General features: G+C 39.1%; 2 protein-coding genes across 3 annotated transcripts; one reads left to right on the forward strand and one right to left on the reverse strand.

Moving 5' to 3' along the window:
• The first annotated feature begins 962 nt into the window (after positions 1 to 962).
• LOC133707075 (pentatricopeptide repeat-containing protein At4g19440, chloroplastic-like) lies at positions 963 to 6,017 on the forward strand. Of its 2 annotated transcripts, XM_062132607.1 has the most exons (5): positions 963 to 3,564; positions 3,649 to 3,783; positions 4,318 to 4,409; positions 5,181 to 5,305; positions 5,400 to 6,017. In XM_062132607.1, exon 1 carries the CDS (start codon positions 1,080 to 1,082, stop codon positions 3,399 to 3,401), a length of 2,322 nt encoding a protein of 773 aa, XP_061988591.1. In that variant the 5' UTR covers positions 963 to 1,079; the 3' UTR covers positions 3,402 to 3,564; positions 3,649 to 3,783; positions 4,318 to 4,409; positions 5,181 to 5,305; positions 5,400 to 6,017. The 2 variants fall into 2 exon arrangements, with proteins under 2 accessions (XP_061988591.1, XP_061988592.1); XM_062132608.1 differs by lacking the exon at positions 3,649 to 3,783.
• An 8,754-nt stretch (positions 6,018 to 14,771) lies between these two features.
• LOC133744657 (uncharacterized) lies at positions 14,772 to 15,464 on the reverse strand. The gene is made up of 2 exons (XM_062172727.1): positions 14,993 to 15,464; positions 14,772 to 14,851 (listed from the first exon to the last, which is right to left on the reverse strand). The coding sequence occupies exons 1-2, from the start codon at positions 15,462 to 15,464 to the stop codon at positions 14,772 to 14,774; spliced, it is 552 nt and encodes a 183-aa protein (XP_062028711.1).
• Between the last annotated feature and the right edge of the window lie 5,042 nt (positions 15,465 to 20,506).

Consider the following 20,506-nt stretch of genomic DNA (forward strand, 5'->3'; position numbering starts at 1 on the left):
AAATACCATTTTAGGATGTATGAATAGAACTTCCCAATAAAAAAAAAAACAAAAAAAAAAAAAAAACAAACCAACGGCTATAAAAAATAAAATAAAAATTCAAAACCAACGGCTATTTAAAAAAAAAAAAAAATACCCAACAGCTAGCTGACGTCATGCTTATGTAACCTTCCACTCCCAATTCGTGGGCCATAGCATTCTGATCTAATTTTTTTAAAGGGCCAAAGGGGCATCTTGAGGACTAAAAATAGCCCTTTGCACTCACCTATAGCCCTAATATTTAACCTCTTGACCCTTAACTTATTGGGTTGGAGTTGGATTGGGCTAAAAAATGCCCCTTTAGCACTTTGATCAGCTGGGTTGGAGGTGGCCTAACTTCCCTCAAAGTGCGTCATTTCACAAGAACGCGCCACCCACATCATTAAGAACCAGTACCCGATAGGAAGATAACACTAGTGGTAATAGCACTAGCACCTACTCGCCATCGAACACCACACCACCTCAGTCCGATCCAGTCCAGCCGCCCGGCACCAGCCCAAGGGTTTATATATTTTTGTTTTTGTTTTGATGAAAGAACTTATTTGGTACGAAAGAAATTGTTATAAGTAGCAATTGAATGAATTTATTTGGTATAAATGATACGATTATGATTTAATAACGGGTATACTCGTAAGAAACATCATATCATTGGCCATGAACAAAACTTCTCAAGTCTAAAGAGACAATGATGGAGTTATCAAAATTTCCGGTACACCTTGAGGTTGGAAACCAAAGAGACTCTTAATTCAACAAAGTGCAAACATTGTCGCTAAAAAAACATCGGTGTACCAACCAAATAACGACTCTAAATCGCAAATGATTTATATATTCTCGAATCAACTGTGACTCCTAAGTAATGAATTTATATTTCTACTTCTACGAATGTAATCGATAAAATGGACTTACCATGTGACAAGGCTGCCGTAATACTTGTTATATCGTTCTCAAAGCAACAGACTCTATGAGGCCATGGCCGGCTTCACTCTCATAAACCCTTCCCTAAAACCCTCAAAATCCAAAACCTCAAAAGCACTCAGTACATGCAATTCTCAATGGATTTGAGAAGGCTTCCGATCTCCAAACCCGCTTCTCTCTTCTACCCAATCACACGCCCCTTAACGGGCGTGACATTCACCTTCCAACGCCGCCACGACCCGCCGCCGTTACAGCCTCCCAATCCGGGTTTGCTCAACTGGGTATCTTCTATTCTCTCAAACCCATCTTTGGATTCTTCTAAATGTGAATCTCTCATGCCCCTTTTGTCCCCTCATGAATTTGACCAGTTATTCTACTCCATTAGGTCCAATGTGAACCCCAAAACAGCTCTTCATTTCTTTCATTTTGCTTCTCAATCTTTTAAGTTTCGGTTTACTGTTCGATCCTTCTGTGTTTTGGTTCATTTGCTCATTGCTTCAAATCTTGGGCCTCCTGCGAGGTTGCTTTTGATTCGTTTGATTGATGGGAATGTCCCAGTTTTGTGTGCTGACCCCAACAGCAAGCATATTGAGATAGCCGGCGCAATGTCGGAGTTGAACAATGTGTCCCAACCGGCTCTGGGGATTCAGGCATTGGATATGTTAATTCATGTTTACTGTACCCAGTTCAAGAATTTGGGTTTTGGTTGTGCTGTTGATGTGTTTGAGCATTTTTCGGATAAGGGTGTGTTTCCGTCTTTGAAGACTTGTAATGTTTTGCTGAGTTCTTTAGTGAAGGCTAATGAACTTGAGAAGAGCTATCATGTATTTGAAGTTATGACTCGAGGTGTTTGTCCTGATGTTTTCTTGTTTACTACTGCAATTAATGCGTTTTGTAAGGGAGGGAAGGTGGATGATGCAATAGCTGTGTTCTCAAAAATGGAGAGCATTGGTGTTGCTCCAAATGTGGTTACTTACAATAGCGTTATCCACGGGCTATGTAAGAGTAGAAGATTAGAGGAGGCTTTCCAGTTTAAGGAGAAGATGGTAAAGAATAATGTGAAGCCGAGTCTTATAATATACAGTGTGCTCATTAATGGTTTGATTAAGCTGGAGAAGTTTTATGAGGCAAATTGTGTTTTCAAGGAAATGCGTAGTTGGGGGTTTGTCCCGAATGAGGTTGTATATAACACTCTGATTAATGGGTATTGTACAATGGGAAATATTGGCGAGGCACTCAAGATAAGGGATGATATGGTATCGAATGGGGTTACCCCTAATTCTGTTACTCTGAAGTCGCTACTGCATGGATTTTGTAAAAGTAATCAATTTGAGCATGCTGAGCAATTTTTGGACAAGATGCTAGCCAGTGGTTTACCAGTCAACCAAGTTGTTTCTTACTCAGTCATTGACTGGTTATGCATGAAATCTAGGTTCGATTCTGCACTAAAATTCACTACTGAAATGTTATTAAGAAACTTTAGGCCCAGTGATAGTTTGCTTACTACATTGTTCGTTGGGCTCTGCAAAGATGGGAAGAATTTAGAGGCAATCGAACTTTGGTTTAGGCTATCGGAGAAGGGGTTTGCAGCCAACATAGCGACCACAAATGCCCTAATCCATGGACTTTGTGAATCTGGTAGCATCGAAGAGGTTGTTAGGCTACTCAAGGCAATGCTTGAGAGGGGTTTGGCATTGGATAAGTTCTCATACAACACACTCATCTTAAGTTGTTGGAAGGAGGGAAGAGTGGCAGAAGGTTTTAAGCTTAGAGAAGAGATGTCTAAGCAAGGAATTGATCCTGACATCAACACTTACAATATGCTACTGCATAGTCTATGTAGTATGGGCAAAGTGGACGATGCTGTTAAACTTTGGGTTGAATGCGAAAATCATGGTCTTGTGGCCAATGTTTATACATATGAGGTGATGATAGAAGGGTACTGTAACTCTGGTAGAATCAAAGATGCTGAACTCCTGTTTAGTAAGTTGGTGACTAAGAAAGTGGAGCCAAATTCCGTTGTTTATAATACACTAATCAGTGCATATTGTATTGATGGGAATATGATTGGAGCTCTTGGCCTATTCCATGACATGAAAAACAAGGGCATTCAACCAACTTATGCCACATATTTTTCTCTTATAAATAGGCTATGCAATATTGGCCATGTCGAGGATGCAAAAGAGCTCATTGATGAAATGAGGAGGAATGGTTTGGTGCCAAATGTCGCTTGTTATGCTGAAGTGATTTGTGGTTATTGTAAGCTAGGCCAAATGGATAAAGCGAGGAGCATTTTTCGGGAGATGTCCTCATATAACATACAACCGAATGAAATTACTTATACTGTCATGATTGATGGGTATTGTAAGCTAGGCAACATGGAAGAAAAAAATATACTTCAATGTGAGATGGCAAAAAAGGGAATTGTCCCAGATGCAGTCACTTAGACCTAGTTTTGCAAGCACAGGAAAGTGGAATATGCTTTTGAATAATGTGATCTTGTCTGGTAAAGATGTGCCTCTAGATGGAATCACTTATGCAACATCTATTGACAGCTTGTATCAGCCCAATAGATGTGAATATCAGGAATCATATGGAAGCATGCAAAAGGTAATGTATTCAAAATTTTGCCTGAAAAATCCTTGCATGTTTAGACATGCTAACATGAAATTTTTTTGCCAATGAATAATGCAGTTCTATTGCATGGAACTATATATTCTTTTTGTTATTCAATCTCTTTTTCTGGAGTTAGAAGCCCCTATGTATGTTGGTGGTTGGAAGCTAGAGTAAAGGTTTTCAAGGCTGTGGCATATAACAGAAATACCTAAGGTTAGAATTCAATTTTGGAATAGATATGTTTGAGGATAACAAAATTGAGATTTCTTTTCCAACTCCTTTCTTTGTTTACTTTCTCTTTTCCATTGTAAGAGGTTAGGATTTGGGATAGAACCCATCAATTCAGGGATTACAATCCCTAGTTTATGGTAATGTTATGAACATGTTGATTAGTTGGGTTTTTGCTGTTCTACTTGGGAAAGCATACTGAGTACATGATTGTTTCTTTCATGTGATTACTCTAGTTAGCAATTTTGAATTTGGTTGCCTAGTTCAAGATATATTTTGAATCTTGTCATTGTAGTAACAATGGTTGTACTAAATGAATTATGATTCTGATAATACATGATTCCCCTGAAAAACACAAAAAGAAAGGGAAAAAAAAAATTTCTGTTTTATAAAGACAACTTTTAGTGGTTATTCCCCGGAATTATGTGATATTTTCCTAGTTGCTCTCCTTTTCCTTCTTCTGGTTGGCTTTGCATTTCATTTAATTTCTTCTGCTTACATTTTTTTTTCTTTTGTCAGGAATTTGTCCACTATATTGAGAAAGGAGTCTAAAAATCCTCTGGTCCCATATGAGGGGGCTCAAGTAGCAACTTTACTTAATAAGAGATAAGGTATGAAGCATTAACTAAGATAACAAGTATGCAAAAATCAGTATGAGAAATACATATGGAAATAGAATAAATGATTTCTTATTTTGATAAGTTATAGAAACAAATTTTTTTGTTAACTTTTTTTCAAAAGAAGAAGTGTTAGATTTTGTACGAAAATCATACTGCATTGGGTAAGATCAATTTTAAAAATAAAATGCTGATGCTGTCACTGAATTATTTTGAAACTTCTTGAGACCTTTATTGATGTAAAATTTTGGAAGTGAAATGAAATGTAGCATTTTGGAAAAAAATCATTTGCAATTGTTCTCGTAAACTGTATTCTTATGTGGTCAAATTTTTCAGGTTTTAACGGGAATTTGATCTGTATAGGCAACATATACTTTTAACTTATATGGAATAAGGTTAAGCTGACTAAGGAATGTAATTAGGATTCACAATGGGATCCTTCAATACCTTGATAAGATGAATTTATTTATTTATTTATTTTCTTTATCAGGCAGGGTTGGGGATAGCATTTGTAATCTAAAACTAAATTTGCTGATTTAAAATATAGAATGGGAAGATGATTATTGGGAAGCTGTTATTGGCAGACCCAAGTAGTAATCTTGAACTCGTTAAATTTCTTTTTAGCTAAGATTTTACAATTTGCACTTCCAATACTACCCTTGGTTTCTTTATATGCTCTTAAACTTCCCCTTCTTTCTTAAAGATTTTATTTTAATTCTGGTCTTGTCTTAAAGGTTTTGTATGCTTTTCATCATCTCACTGTAGGTGTAGTGTTGCTGTTAACAGTTTTCCTTCCTTTTGGATCAACATATGGAGCAGGGACATTAAAGATTGGATGTAAATATCCTCATCTCGGTTTTCCAAGGCAGTACAATCAATTAGGTGATAAAGTAAGTTTTGATGCTGTGGAAATTGGATGGCTAGTTGTTTTGATGCGATGCTGGTTGGTGTGTATTTATTACCGTTCATGTTTTCACTTTTCAGTAGTAAAGCAAGAAGATGAGCTTTTGCTTCTGCTTGTTCAAGAAAGTGAAAAGAAAACGACGACCATTGTACAGATATGGCAGCACTTGGAGGAAGGATGAAGAATGGGTAAAGAACTTGGAAGATGGCAGTCTGGCCTGGCACGCTTCTAGTACAACGCAGCTTTCAAGGCTTATGAATCAAATGAAGAAGACCTGTTTTGCTTTGGATGTTGCCATCAAATTCATGTGGGAGTTTTTCATTTACTCCACCAACATGTTTGGAATTGTGAAGTACATTTTTAACATCAGTCCAAATGCATTAACTCGAAAGATCATCAATTGAAACCCCGAAAATAGGGATAGGGGACAGTTAATCTAAAGGAAGAACAGGTCATGAGAATAGAGGGTTCAAGAAATTGCAAAGGAAATGAGGGTAGTATTGGAGGATATATCATGGTTGCACCCCTCTTTTTAAATTAAAAAAATATATATATATCATTGAAAAATTTCTGAAGAACTGCACAGTGCTAATAACATCAGCTCCCTTGTTTTATTTTTTATGATTCAGTTTTGTTTTCCATGGTGGTCCACTGTGTGCCACTGTGCCTTGTCCATACCCTAAACTTCCAAGAAACAAGGAGAGATGTGAGGTCCAAATTTCTGGGCAATTCATATCTTTGTGAGCATTATTATTTTCAGATATATTTTTCTGTTTTGGCTTTTGTAGATTTGGACTTTGGAGGATTGTGATTTTATTACCAAACGTACAAGAAAATGAAAGATATTCATATATAACCGTTTTTTTCGTCTGCCTCTTGAAAGCGAAGATCTGATGACAAAATCAAATAATAGGCTCCACACTCTCGAGACCCACTTGAGAGTTGGAGAGGTAGCACTTTTATTAGATTAACTCCATTCTGCACATTGAATTAACATTAATCTGAGATATTCTAAACAATGCACCAAAACTGTTGAGACACAAACTGAGGTTTTGAAAAGAGAAGTTTGACATCAAAAAAGAAACACAACAACACGAAGAATATACAGTAGTGGGTGGATTATTGATCGTAATAGTATTGGTGTCTTTTCAGATATAACTCCCTACGTGTTGGTGCTGAAGTTGTTGAGTGATAGGAGTGATTCCATTACATAACACTGACTACATATCTGGTTAAACAGACCAAAACAAAAAATGATATCCCTTAATTTAATTATGAGATGGGAGCTTTAAAGATGATGGATATACAATTGGACCAACTAAATGTTTAGTTTAGTGAAATTTTTCCTCTTCTAGATGGTGGAAATTATAAGCTTGAAAACTCTAATCTTGATAAAAGAAAAAAGAAAAAAAAAATCTCGGAGAATCGTGTGTGAAAAAAGCATTCAAAAAATCCAATATCAATGGTCCAATTGTCCAAAGAATTCTTGAACTATTGAGCAACTGGTGTGTGGCAAATTTCAAATCGTTGCATGTTTGATGTTGATGAGAGTGGAATTGGTGGATGCAGTGTGAGAAAAATCCTTTTGTGTAGGATATAGAAGTTTTGGTGAGTTGTTTATAACCCTTCACATCGACTTCAAAACACCTAGCTACAAATTAGAAACATTCAACATACATCATATAAACACAAGTTAGTACTCAGCCAAAACAAGGAACGAGACATAAATATGAGCATCTCGATCATCTCTTGACTGGGACTAATATAAAATTATGTTGATTGGAAGATTTTACAATTACAACGATTTCAACTTATTATCAAAATTCCCATCGGTGTCATTGTAGTTTAAAGTAGGGTTGAGATTTTTAAACCGAAAAGCAGGAAAACCGAACCGAACCGGCTAGTTCAGTGCGGTTCTTATACTTAAATATCCAATTTCTGTTCTGAACAGAACCGAATGAAGACAAGTCAGTTCGGTGTCGGTTCTCAGTTATGGAAAAGCAAAAAAACCGAGGAACCGATTCTCTTATGTTTATACACGTGCTGCTCTCAATTATATCTAAACTTAAACAATTCCCATGTTTTAAAGGCTGTCAGAGATAGTGGGTGAGCAGTTTGATTTTTTAAGAGCGGGAGCGGCAGGCAGCAACTGTAGCATGCACATGGGAATTCTTCTCAATTGAGACTGGGAGAAAAAAAAAACAAAAAGACAAAAAGTGGGAGATAGTATGTGTTGGTTTAAGAACCTAAAATTCCCAGAATTACTTCGCTCCAGGTTTTCTCTCAAACACCTTGAGAGTCGGTGGCGCATCTCCCCGCCCCTTATGGGCGATTTTGCCTAGGTTCCGGCCTAGATCTGAGGCTTCTTGCCTCTGTTTTCCCTTTCCTTTGTTTTTCCTTCAGGTTTGTTTGTTTTTCTGTTGGTTTCTCTCTACCCAACCCATCTTTCTCCAGATCTACTTTACCTTTATGCCTCAGATCGATCATTCCTTGTGCTCTGCTATTTCCGGCAGTTCTATTTTCATGCCTTCTACCATAGTTTGCTACTTTTCACTTTCAGCTTTTGTAAGTTTGTGTTGCTGGGAAACTGAAGGCTCGGGCTCGTACTGTGTTGATTTTTGCATACCGCACCAGAAATAGAAAGCAGATCAGAAACTGAGAACTAGCTCAGTTTTGGTATTCTGGAAATCAGGAAAATGAACCCGACAAACCGAGGAACCGACCGAGGCATGGTCGGTTCGGTTTCATCTCGGTTCTAAAACTGGAAACTCTCAAACCCGAACCGAGGAACAGTAATCAGTTTCGGTCTCGGTTCTTATACCGGAAATGGCAACACCGACCCGAGGCTAGCCCTAGTTTAAGTTGCATATTCACCGGAAACACACCAAAATAAAAGCAAGGTTAGCTTTGAATATTAATCACTGCCGCCTGAATTTCTGATTCAACATAGTTCGAATTCTCCTTCCTCTAGTGTTAGATATTTGTAGGAATGCGCTAACAGGAGATATGGATATTTCCACACCCCCAACCCGTCCTCCATCTAGAAAAATTTCCCACTCCTCCATATCCTATCAGGTTGATTAAAGAGAAAATTAGAAGAAAAAAAACCCAAAAAATGAAGCTCCTATTAAGAAAAATCTAGTCCTATATTTTCTTTTAATCTACACCCATTCACATAATTTTTTTTTGACGAAAAATAGGTCAGCCCTTTCATTAAATTCAGCAAGTAGTACAAAAACGAAACACCCCAATGGGGTCGACAGAAAGCAATCGTTGCTTAGAACTACAATAAACCCTATTCTAAAAGGATAGCATCCCAGATAGTCCCTAGTACACCCACCTTTTAGGAAGTCCAAGCACCATTATTCTAAAAAAAAAACAGAAACCTCGAAGCAGGCATAAAAGGTAACAACTAAGACACTGGTTTTTGCGACCCGAAAAACAAACTTAAACTAAACCACTTGTAGAAAGTGAGTCCTCACCTTCTACTTTTCCCTCTGCAACCGGATCCTCAGACTCACCCTCCCCTACTTGCAATGTTCCATTCACCGTAACAGCCTTTGCTGTTGGTGCTTCCAGGTTTGAATCAAAACTCAAATCCTTTCCCCGCCTCTTATACTTACGGATCTTTTTCTCCTCCTGATCCTCTATAGCCTTAACCTTTTTTTTACTTCCCTTCGAACGCCCAATCTTCTTCTTCTTAGGTTAGACCAGTAATTTACCATTCTTGTGCTGCACAAGCAAGGAAGCATTCTCTCCAACTTCCAATGTTGAATTAGGAAATACTAAGAACTTCTTCCCAAACCTACTCAACATTGCTCTAGCCTTGCGTTTCCTCCCATTGGGCATCACCTGCATGGAAGAGAACTCCACCCTCCCACTCTCCTTTCCGACCTCAATCGTCATTGGACTCACCACCAAGGACGCCAAACTGACATTCTGCTGCATGGGCAAGGAACAGATGAGCGCTGGAATTCACTTGCCCTTCAGCAGGCAAGTTTTCCATGATCGGAGCCATCATAAAACGGCTTCCCAATATCGTGGAATCCACGAAACCAGAATTGGGCACTGTTGCACTGCTATCAACCCCAACGCTCAACGCCCCAGCACCACGATCCGATGAAACTGAGACAGTCTACAGACAAACCAGATCAGTACCGCTCGATCCCAGCTCCATCTCCATCACAGATGGCATCATGTCCTTCCTCGAGGTCAAGGACAAACCCTCCATAGCCGCCACCGATGCTCGTGCCAGAATCTCCTCTTTTTCTTTGATCAAGGCTTTGTCACAACCCATAGCATCATGAATAAACAAACCACAGTCGCGACAATAACCCTTGACCTTTTCATAGATGAACGTTAGTTCCTGCCTCACCACCGGAGAAAATTCAACCACTCTCCAGGGACGAATCCGCCGACGAACATCACACACTATCTTGACCCTCTGTTCCTCCTCTTTCCTCTTCAGGGCAGTCAGATCCAGCCGAACCACTTTCCCTAAAGTCGCACCAACCAGAGTGAGCGCCGTCTTATTCCTTAGGGCAAGAGGAAGACCCTTCACCGCTACCTAGGCCTCCATCAAATGCAAAGCCACCGTCTCTGGCTGAGCAATCCCATCATATTCACCCACCACAAGCATCATATTACAATAGAACCAAGGACCCCCATGCAAAACCCGATTACGCACAGCCTCCTCCGCAAATTGAAACATAAAACGCTCCCCTGCATCTTGAACGGTGAGGCCTGAACTGATATGCCAGATGGTAGAGATGGTACCCTTAAACCCTGGAAACCTTGCCTTCGGCGCCAACAATCGGCCAACCATGTACCACTGAGTGTCCTTAAATGTCGCAGCCCCTGCGTCCCCAAGAACCACCAAAGTCGAGTCCGCCTAACTCAAAGCCTCCATAGAGTCATTCCCAACGCCAGCCATCGACAGAGAATGAGATCAGATTGAGAGAGATGAAGTTTTGGAACTTTTATCGATACGAACATGCACCGAGAAACCCTAGCAGAGACGGCTAGGTCAATGGATTTCCAATGTTGTACATGTATGGAATAAGAATGAAAAAAATGAGAGTATGCGTTGATTTTAGAAACTTAAATTTTTTGACGAAGTGGTGTTAGCTTAGTGGTTAGAGCACCCACTACCTATGTACGAAGTCATGGGTTCGAGTCACCATAGGGGCAGGAGTGAAACCCTTTGATCATCTTTTAAAAAAAAAGAAAAAAAAAAGAAACTTAAATGTGGCAAATAAAAGAAAAGAATTCACATAATTAAACCTTCCTTATAGGTTTTAAGTCTATAATTAAGTTTTTTCACGTTTTTTTAGTTTGACTATTTTACCCTTCTGATTGAATAAGGAAAATATTCCTCAAGTATAGCTGTTTTTTTTTTTTTTTGAATTTAAATATGGCATCAGTTATAAACACAAATTAGAATTTAATATAATCAATTTATTTTCCCTTATTTAAAAACGATTAATTGCCTTAATTATTGTATATCTCTTCCTTTCTGATTTGATCTATATATTTGCCATTTTTTAGTAGATATGTTTGTGTAGATATTCCTATTATTAGATATCTCAACGTGATTAATCGCCTTAATTATAGTAGGATTAAATACTTGTTACTCCTTAAACTTTTCCCTGAAAAACAGTTTAGTTCGTTGCCTTTTAAATTAAACTGGATAGTCCTTATTCTCTCTAATTCTCACACGATAAGTCCAAAATGTCTATTATACCCCTCACTTCATCTTTTTTCTATTTTTAAATTATTTTCTCTCTTTTTCTATTTTTCTCTCTCTTTTTATTTCTTATTTTTCTGCTTCTCTCTCTGCACTCCAAGCAACAAGCCGATCAAAATCCCAGCCTTCTTTCAGTCAAATTCATCATCTGGGTATTCAACTTCACCTTCTTTTCAGTCAAAATTGCCATATGGGTATTCAATTTTCTCGATCAAGAATTGGGGTTCGAAAAGGGCTATAAATCCATCTACGGCTACCAATTTGTGTTCTCTCTTCCGGTTAGGTGAGATCGGCGACCAGCCCGCCGCCACTGTCTCAATCGACTCACACATTCGACTGAGACAGATGACCGAAACCAGAACGACGATGGGAGCTTCGATTTAGGAAATAAGAAGATCAAATCGAAGGGGCAGTGACGATGAAGAGAATGCGATCGAATTGGATTTCAAATTTGAAAATTGACAAGGGAAGAAAGTGGATAATCTGGAAACATTTTGGTTCGGTGGTGGAAGAAAGTGGAATAGTGATTTGAGTGATGGAGTAGTGATTTGAGCGGTGGCGGCGACCCTTCTGTGGCCAAAGACTTCGCCGACTGAGCAGTAGAGAGAGAGATAGAGAGAGAAAAAAAAAAAAAGAGGAAGTGAGGGTATAATAGTCATTTTAGACCTGTTGTGGAACTTTTGTGTGAGAATTAGAGAGAATAAGGACTATTCAGTTTAATTTAAAAGGCGAGGGACTAAACTGTTTTTCAGGGAAAAGTTTGAGGAGTAATAAGTATTTAATCCATTATAGTATATAATTGATGCCATATTTTAGGAGATATGTTTGTGTAGATATTCCTTATTTCAAAAGATTAAGTGCCTGAATTATTGTATATCTCTTCCTTTCAGATTTGATCTATATATTTGCTAATTTTTAGTAGATATGTTTGTGTAGATATTCCTATTAGATTTCATAGATTTCTCAACGTGATTAAACATTTTTTTGTGGAGATATTCCTATTATTAGATATCACCTAAACTCTAGGTGGGAGTATTCTTTAGCCATCAAGAACTTGTAGAATCTTTTTTTTTTTTTTTTTAAAAAAAACCCCACCCCATTCCCACCCTTGATGGGGCTCGAACTCCTGACCTCTTATATATGAGACCAAAGCCTTACCACCCCACCAAACACACACACCCAAGAACTTGTAGAATCTATTGAGAAACAATAAGAAGAAAAAGAAACATGCAATCAAGAACTTGTAGAGTTAACCACGTGGTGTGGTGTGTTGGTCGAGCGGCCTAGTCTGGAACTCCCAGGTCTAGCGTTCGAATCCCAGCTCCACCCCGTGGCCAGCAGATTTGAGGGACCTAGGTTGATTAAACGCCAAGGTTCGTGCGTCTGCGGTGCAGTGATTAGTCCGGCTACGCTGGGATACACTGCATGAGGGTGTGTGTGTGGTTACTACTGTCGTCCAAACCTCAAAAAAAGAACTTGTAGAGTCTATTATACCTATTCAATAGCATAAACCCTGAAAAATCACAAAACAAATACCTCTTCGTCAGGAAGACACACACCTATTGAATAGGTAGCAAACACAATGCTCATCAACCGTGCCAATCGGATTAAAGGGATATGCAGTTGAACAAAGGCAACCCACTAACCTCTGATTGTGCGATCAATTTATATCACAATCACAATTTGAAATCAAAAACATAATCGCATGATTGTGGAGATATTGATACCAGCTTTGAATGTAGAGATTAGGCTTTTGAATGTGGAGATTACATAACCTCCAATCCAGAGGAGAGTTTTCAATTGTTAGAATCAAGGGTTGAGTAATTCCATCAGCAACAAGACTGGATTTTAATATTAATGGTGAATGGGGAATTTGATAGTGGCAGCTTTAGTAATTCTTAAAAACATTGAGTTTTAATATTTATCCTATTTAATAGGTTTTTTTTTTTTTGAATAAACCTAATTAATTGGTTGGGTGTATATTAAAACACTATTATGGATGGGTTTATTCTAAAAGGGGTGTGTGAATTTGGGTGTAGAATCAAATTCCCCTTGATTAAAACCTAACCCCCCCCCAACTTTTATGTATGGAAATCTAGCTTCTTGGTCGATTGAAACATTTTGGCCTGACGGACCCGAAAATTAAAGTTTAATATTTCGGTTTTTTAATGTCTTCTCCATATTTTAAGTTTCATGGTTGGAATAGGAGAACTCATCAAATGATGACATAGTGATGATGTCAGCATGACATGGATGCAAAACACAGTCATACATGCCATGACATCACCTCAGTGACCTTCTTATATCTGAGGGTGGAGCATTTAGAAATTAAAAAAGAAAAAAAAATCTAAAACTCAAAGCATACTTTAATAATTAAATAATAATGAATCCAAAACATTTTCCAACTTATAGTTTTTAGATTTTAGACAAAATTTTTAAAATTATAAGTTAATAGAGTATTACAAACTTAATGTTAAAAATTTACTATCTTCTAATTATGAGTTCACTGTTCATCGGCTTAGTAACAGTTTTGCTATTCTTTTGTTGGAATTATTACTATTGTGCCATTAAACCTATATATAAGCTGCTGAACTGATTCTGCTGACTTTTTTCCCATTCTTTTCGTTCTGGGCTGTGTTCTATCATTGATAGAGAATGAAAGAGAGGGAGAGAGTTGTAGAGAATAGGTTATGGGTTTCTACATGTTGTCATCGAGCTCGGCTTTGGCGAAATTAGCAAAGATGGAGAAATTTGATGGTGATTATCAGTAACTTTGTTGTTTGGTTTCCAATTTGTTCTCAGTCTTATGTTCTCTGCATGTCATGATTGTGTGCGCTTTTCTTCGATTTAGGGTTTATTTGCTAGGTTTTTTTGACAGAATTTCTTCACTTTGAATCTATGTATGTGACTGATTTGGGGTTTCAATGATGCAGGAGTTTAGGATTGTGATATTGGGTTTATCATTAGCAAGGAGAAGGGAGGCGATTCTGGGTTATTGGGTTTGTGATAATTTATAAATTCTTACTGTCAAAAGATATACTACTTAGACGAGGCCTTAGGATCGGCGGAGTAATCGAAAGGCACAAAAAAGCAGTAGTCGTGAAGTCGGAGCTCCGACACTGAAACCAGTGCCTTGCAACGTGGTCTTTCTGTGAGTCGCCGACGGTGGGTAGGTACGAGCATGATTGTGAATCTACGCGCGCTCATTCCAAGATTTGAGCTTTCCATTGCAATTTTATTAGTTTGATGAAGGGAAAAACTCACAAACAGTACCTGAACTTTCAGCCACTAATAACTTTCGTACCTTAAGTTCAAAAAATATCAGATTGACCTGGACTTTTAACCCCGACCCAAGATACGTACCTAGGAACAGTAAAACCGTTAACGGGGTTAACTTTTCAAGGGTATAGTTGTCCTTTCACTGTTCATCTCCTCTAAACCTCTCTCCTATCTAAAACCTGAAATAATCTTCTCCATCTTCCTCAAAGTAGATCCATCATCAACAGGTTCTCGGAGCCAATCTCCAGCTAACGAATTGCAGGAACAGTTCCTGATAATGAAGCCATTCTGGAATAAACCATACAACACAAGCTGCACAGGAAGGTCCACCCACCCACACCTATTGATGTTTCATCTCCACCCGAGAATATTGGTCCATTTAAAATTTTTCTTAGGCATTAAAGCATAAAATCCTAATCTATATCAGCTAGCTGCATAATCTAACTGTGCACACCACAGCCTGTGCCCAGTATTTGAGCCTCGCCTTCACAACCTCTGGATGGTCACATGGACAAGCAAAGATTCACCACAGATCAGAAGTTTAAGCACTTCAATCAATCGAAATGGATAAAAAGACGGCAACAAAAGACAGAAAAAAAAAATCTATAACATTGAGCAACAAAATGGAGAGAAACCCAAATCACTAACTAGGACTAGAGATCTTCCAATTGGCAATCGGACTGGACACAAAAGAGCAGGAATCCAATGCAGCAGGAGAGGTCTCCGGCGACTTGTCCATGAACCTCTGGCTCATAGAGTAACAAAGCTCAAGAGCAGGCAAGGTGTTACAGAGCTCGGGAATTTCTTCATAGCTGAACCCAAATCCCAGATCCAAGCACCCTTTGAGCTCATCGAGATCCTCATCCGTTAAGCTCTTGGTCCTCGACAGATCGTCCTCATCAGCCGAATCAACATACCCTTCAAGCAAAACCTGATTCTTCTTCTTCTTCTTCTTCTTGCTGCCGCTCGACGATAAGCTCCTTAGCTTGGGCAATTCTCCTTCTTCCCGCTCCACTTGTCGGTTGAATGTAGAAGAAGAAAAGATTGATTCCAATGACTCATTTGTTTCCTCCTCATTTGGGTTTTCTTGGATTGATGAAGAAACCCAAGATTCTGCCATTTCTCTCTCTCTCTCTGTAGTGTGCAGATCGAAACTTCACCTCCCTCGACGTGTGAGAGTTCCTCGGAGACTCTGCCAGCGACGACAAATCTTGTGGCCGTAGCTCGTCCATCTCCAACAAGTCGTTGCCGTTGATTTGTAGAGGACTATGACTATGACTATATGAGAGAGGTAATATACACAAACGAAAACTCTCTCTCTCTCTCTCTCTCTGTGTAGCTTAGCTGTTGTGTAAGTGAAAAATCTAGGATTGCAGAGAGATAGGAGAGAGGTTTGGAGAAGATGAACAGTTAAAGGACGACCATACCCTTGAAAAGTTAACCCAGTTAACAGTTTTACTGTTCCTAGGTACGTATCTTGGGTCGGGGTTAAAAGTCCAGGTACCAATCTGATATTTTTTGAACTTAAGGTACGAAAGTTATTAGTGGCCGAAAGTTCAGGTACTGTTTGTGAGTTTTTCCCTTTGATGAATATGTCAGTAGTTTTTTTTTTTTTTTTGAAATAAAATTCCGAGCTTTTATTAATCAATTATGATGATTACAATCGTACATAATGGCATCCAAGATTAACTCTGGAGCTTGAGCGAACCACTCAAAATAACCTTCATTTTCAAAGGCATGACTAGCTAGCCTATGAGCAGCACAATTTGCAGAACGAAAAGCATGAACAAAAGATATTTCTTGAAACACGTACCTTTGCACTACTTTGATATCCTCAATGAGAGGACTATAAACAGACATATCAGGCACCTCTGAAGTTATTGCTTGGATGGCAACTAAGCAATCACTTTCAATAATCACTTTATCAACCATCATAGCTTGACACAAATCCATACCTGCTCGTATAGCCACCAATTCAATGTGTAGTGCTGCTGTAACATGACTAACCTGATGCGCAATAGCAGCAACAAATCCACCCTGATCATTCCGGATGATGCCTCCTACTGCACCATAGCCCACTGATGGAAAAAAAGCACCATCAGTATTCAACTTAAGGATACCTGCCTGTGGTGCCTTCCAGAATTGGTGGGCACGACCTTTCTTCTTCTTATATAATTTCCATTAGGATACCTATTAAGTAAGAAGCTTTCATACCAAGTCATAGTACTCAAAGAAATAGCTACTGCACTTTGAGACTTATCTGACCATAATTTCTCATTTCGATTCTTCCACAATGCCCAAACTGTCATAAGAAGCTTTGCAAAAATATCAGAAGACATGGTGGTTGCCTGTTCTAATAACATCCACTCCTTGAAACTAAAGGAATGTGACATATACAGAGGCAAATTAAAAGGAGCAGCACCCAATATCTCTTTGGCCATCGGACAAGCGCAAAAGACATGCCTACCATCCTCATACGGGTGAGTACACAACAAACAACCCAACTCTCCTATATATCCTTTAGTAGTTAACCGATCCCGTGTAGGCAACAAATTATTACACGCCCTCCATAGACAAATTCGAACTTTCCCTGGGACCCTAGCATGCCATAAAGCCTTCCAAATTAAGCATTTCAAAAGGATCACCCACAGATGTTGAAGCCCTCAAATTATTTAACACAATATCTCGAGCCACCCAATAAGCACCCTTCACATAATAAAATCCTTTTCTCTCCAGTTTCCAAGTTATTCTATCACTCCTCACATTTCGACTCAAAGGAATGCACATAATTTTTGCCACTATATTAGGAGCAAATATAGAATGAAGTACCTGTGCAGACCACGTCTTGAAGCTACCATCTATCAATTCTGCCACATTATCAAGTTCACAATGAACCGGTCTAACTAGGGTACCATCAGGCACATCCGGTATCCAATTCTCCTTCCATATATCAATCTGCTGCCTTGTACCAACCTGCCATTGAACTCTAGCTTGCAATACCAGTCTACTTGTCAAAATTGACCGCCAAGAGAAAGATGGAGACTCCCCCATATCTGCCTCCCAAAAAGAACAATTCGAGTAATATCTAGCTTTAAACAATCTAGCAATTAAAGAAGAAGGATTCGAAATTAATCTCCACCCCTGCTTGGCTAGCATAGCCAAATTGTAAGCATATAAGTTTTTAAAACTCATTCCACCCTCTGCTTTAGTAAGACACATCTTATCCCAAGACTTCCAATGAATCTTCCTCTTATCATCTGTATCCCCCCAAAAAAATTGAGCTCATAATTGATGCAAATCATCACATAATCCTTTAGGTAATAGATAGCAATTCATGGTGTACAAGGGCATGGTTTGTGCTACCACCTTTATCATAATCTCCTTTCCTGCTGAACTCAATATTTTTGTTTTCCAACTAGTCAGCTTCTTTGTGATACTTTCTCTGATATATTCAAAGATCTCCGTTTTGGACTTCCCCACATGCAATGGTAAACCCAAATATCGATCATGCTCTTGGGCACACTTCACTTCCAAAATAGCCGCTAACTGACCTTGCAAACTTGGAGCCACATTTTCGCTAAAAACCACACTACTCTTCTGCAAATTTATTCTCTGCCCTAATGCTCGCTCATACACATCAAGCAAAGCTCTGTACTGCCTACATTCTGCCTCCACAGCTGACCCAAAAATAAAACTGTCATCCGCAAAAAATAGGTGATGTAAAGTAGGGGCACCTGGACACATACACAGGCCCTGCAAACTGTTTGCAGGCACTGCATTTGTGATCATTGAAGATAACAAAATAAATAAATAAGGGGATAATGGATCCCCTTGTCTAATTCCTCTCGTAGGTGTAATATAGCCAGAAGGTTCGCCATTAATGAGAACAGAATATCGAACAGTAGTCAAACAACTCATCACCATTTGAATCCATCTCGAATCAAAACCCATCTTTTCCAAAATAGGTTTCAAAAAACTCCATTCCAACCTGTCATATGCCTTACTAATATCCAACTTTAAGGAGAAAAAAGCCTTCTGCTTGTCTACGCAATCGATGCATGAAATGCGATGATTCGGTGGCCACCAAAGTATTATCTGAGATCAACTGCCCAGGTACAAAAGCACTTTGTAGTGGTGAAATAATCGCCGGTAAAATCTTTTTTAATCTGTTAGCCATAACTTTTGAGCTAACCCGATATATCACATTACAAAGTGTTATTGGTCTCAACTGTGTAGCATCCTGAGGATCTTTTACTTTTGGAATCAAAGTAATATGAGTAAAATTTGACTCCTGCCACATAACACCTGTTTCCAAAAAATCTCTCACCGCTAAACACACATCAGTACCTACTGTATCCCAGTATTTTTGGAAAAAAAATGGTGACATACCATCCGGTCCTGGACTCTTTGAAGGGTGTATCTGGAATAATGCTTTCTTTATCTCCTCATCCGAATAAGAAGATAACAATTGCTCATTCATAGTCGGTGTCACCCTACAATTCAACCCAGCCAACACCTTCTGAATAGCCTCCTCATCCATCCCGACAGACTTATATATCTCCTCATAATACCTAAACAAGATGGCCTTAACTGTTTCCGGTTGAGCACACCATTGCCCTTCATTATTCTGCAGCCCTTTAATTAGGTTTCTGCACTTCCTATTTGATGCCCTTCTATGAAAAAACGCAGAATTCCTATCTCCATCCCTCAACCAGAAAACTCGAGATCGTTGTCGCCAGTAAGTCTCTTGTTGCGCAAGTAATTCACTATATCGAGTGTGTAATTGTCACTGCTCCTCATACTGAATCTCAGAAAAAGGCTGCCGCATAATCCCATCCATTTTCTCCTGAATCAACCTCATCTCAACTTTTGCATGTTCAAACACCCCTTTATGCCAAGTCATTAGATGTTTCCCAGTCTCTACAATCTTCAAGGCAACCTGGTTTAATGGATTCCTTATTGAAGGCCGAGACCAGCCTTGACTAATAATATTCTTACAGTCTTGGTGTTGTGCCCACATCTCTTCAAACCTAAACTGACGTGGTGTACGCCAAATCTGCAAACGCTCAGCGCTAACCTCCACCAAAATAGGACTATGATTGGACCAAGTAAATCTACTCCCATAATACCCCATATCCAGTAGCCCCGCCTCTGCCATAGTGTTTCTGAATAGCCGCATAGGCGCCGCTACACGCGGCCTACCTCCAGATTTATCATCCCAACAAGCAACCTCATTGAAATCACCCACCATCAACCAAGGTAGCGTATTTTCAGCCGCTAGCTTTCTAATCAATTCCCACGTTCACCACCGCTGGTTTCTAGTAGTAAAACCGTAAATCCCAGTAAAGCGCCAAACCTCAGACGACCCCAAAACACCCACCTCTGCATCAATATGATGTGGGGAGTAAGTCTTCAACCGAACCGGAACATCTGCCATCCAAAATAAGGCCACTCCTTGTGAATCTTCCTCACATGGATAAGCAATGCAGCCTGCAAATCCCATTCGAGTTCGGAGCGACTCTAACAGGCTTGGCTGTGCTAGGGTTTCAGAGAGAAATAGCAAACTCGGTCTCTTTGCATGCACCAGGTCGACCAACGCTCGTTGAGTCTCATTGTTCACAATGCCCCGACAATTCCAAGCTATCACATTAATCTGAAGCATCACAAGGCTGCTACTACGACGGTGCACGGTGGCGCACAGAGAGGCAGCGATCAGGCTACACTAGGGTTTGTGTGGATTTTTTTTTTCTATTCTTAGCATTAATTACTTAGGTAATGAATATGTCCGTAGTTGGTTGCGATTAATAATTTTTTATGCCAAATTATCTTCAGGTGATTGAGCCTTGCCCCCCTATTTGATAAATTACAACACTACCATTTCTCAGGAAAAGACATTTTTTGTCCTCCTCTTTTAGTAAATTACAACACTGGCATTGCTCCTAATCCAAAATCTGTAGAATGGAAATGGTATTTCCGAATAGGACCATTACCATATTGGGTAGATTGTTTTCTCTCAATTTTTGTATGGTGATAAAGGGATTAACAAAACTATGTGTTTTTTTTATTGGCCAATAATAACGAAATTGTGTTTTGTTCAAATATAAATGCATGCATGAATAAGAGAATTGGATTAGTATGGTATCCAAAAATTTTGTACTATTT

Source organism: Rosa rugosa, chromosome 4 (genome assembly GCF_958449725.1).
Source record: "Rosa rugosa chromosome 4, drRosRugo1.1, whole genome shotgun sequence".
Taxonomy (NCBI): Eukaryota; Viridiplantae; Streptophyta; class Magnoliopsida; order Rosales; family Rosaceae; genus Rosa; species Rosa rugosa.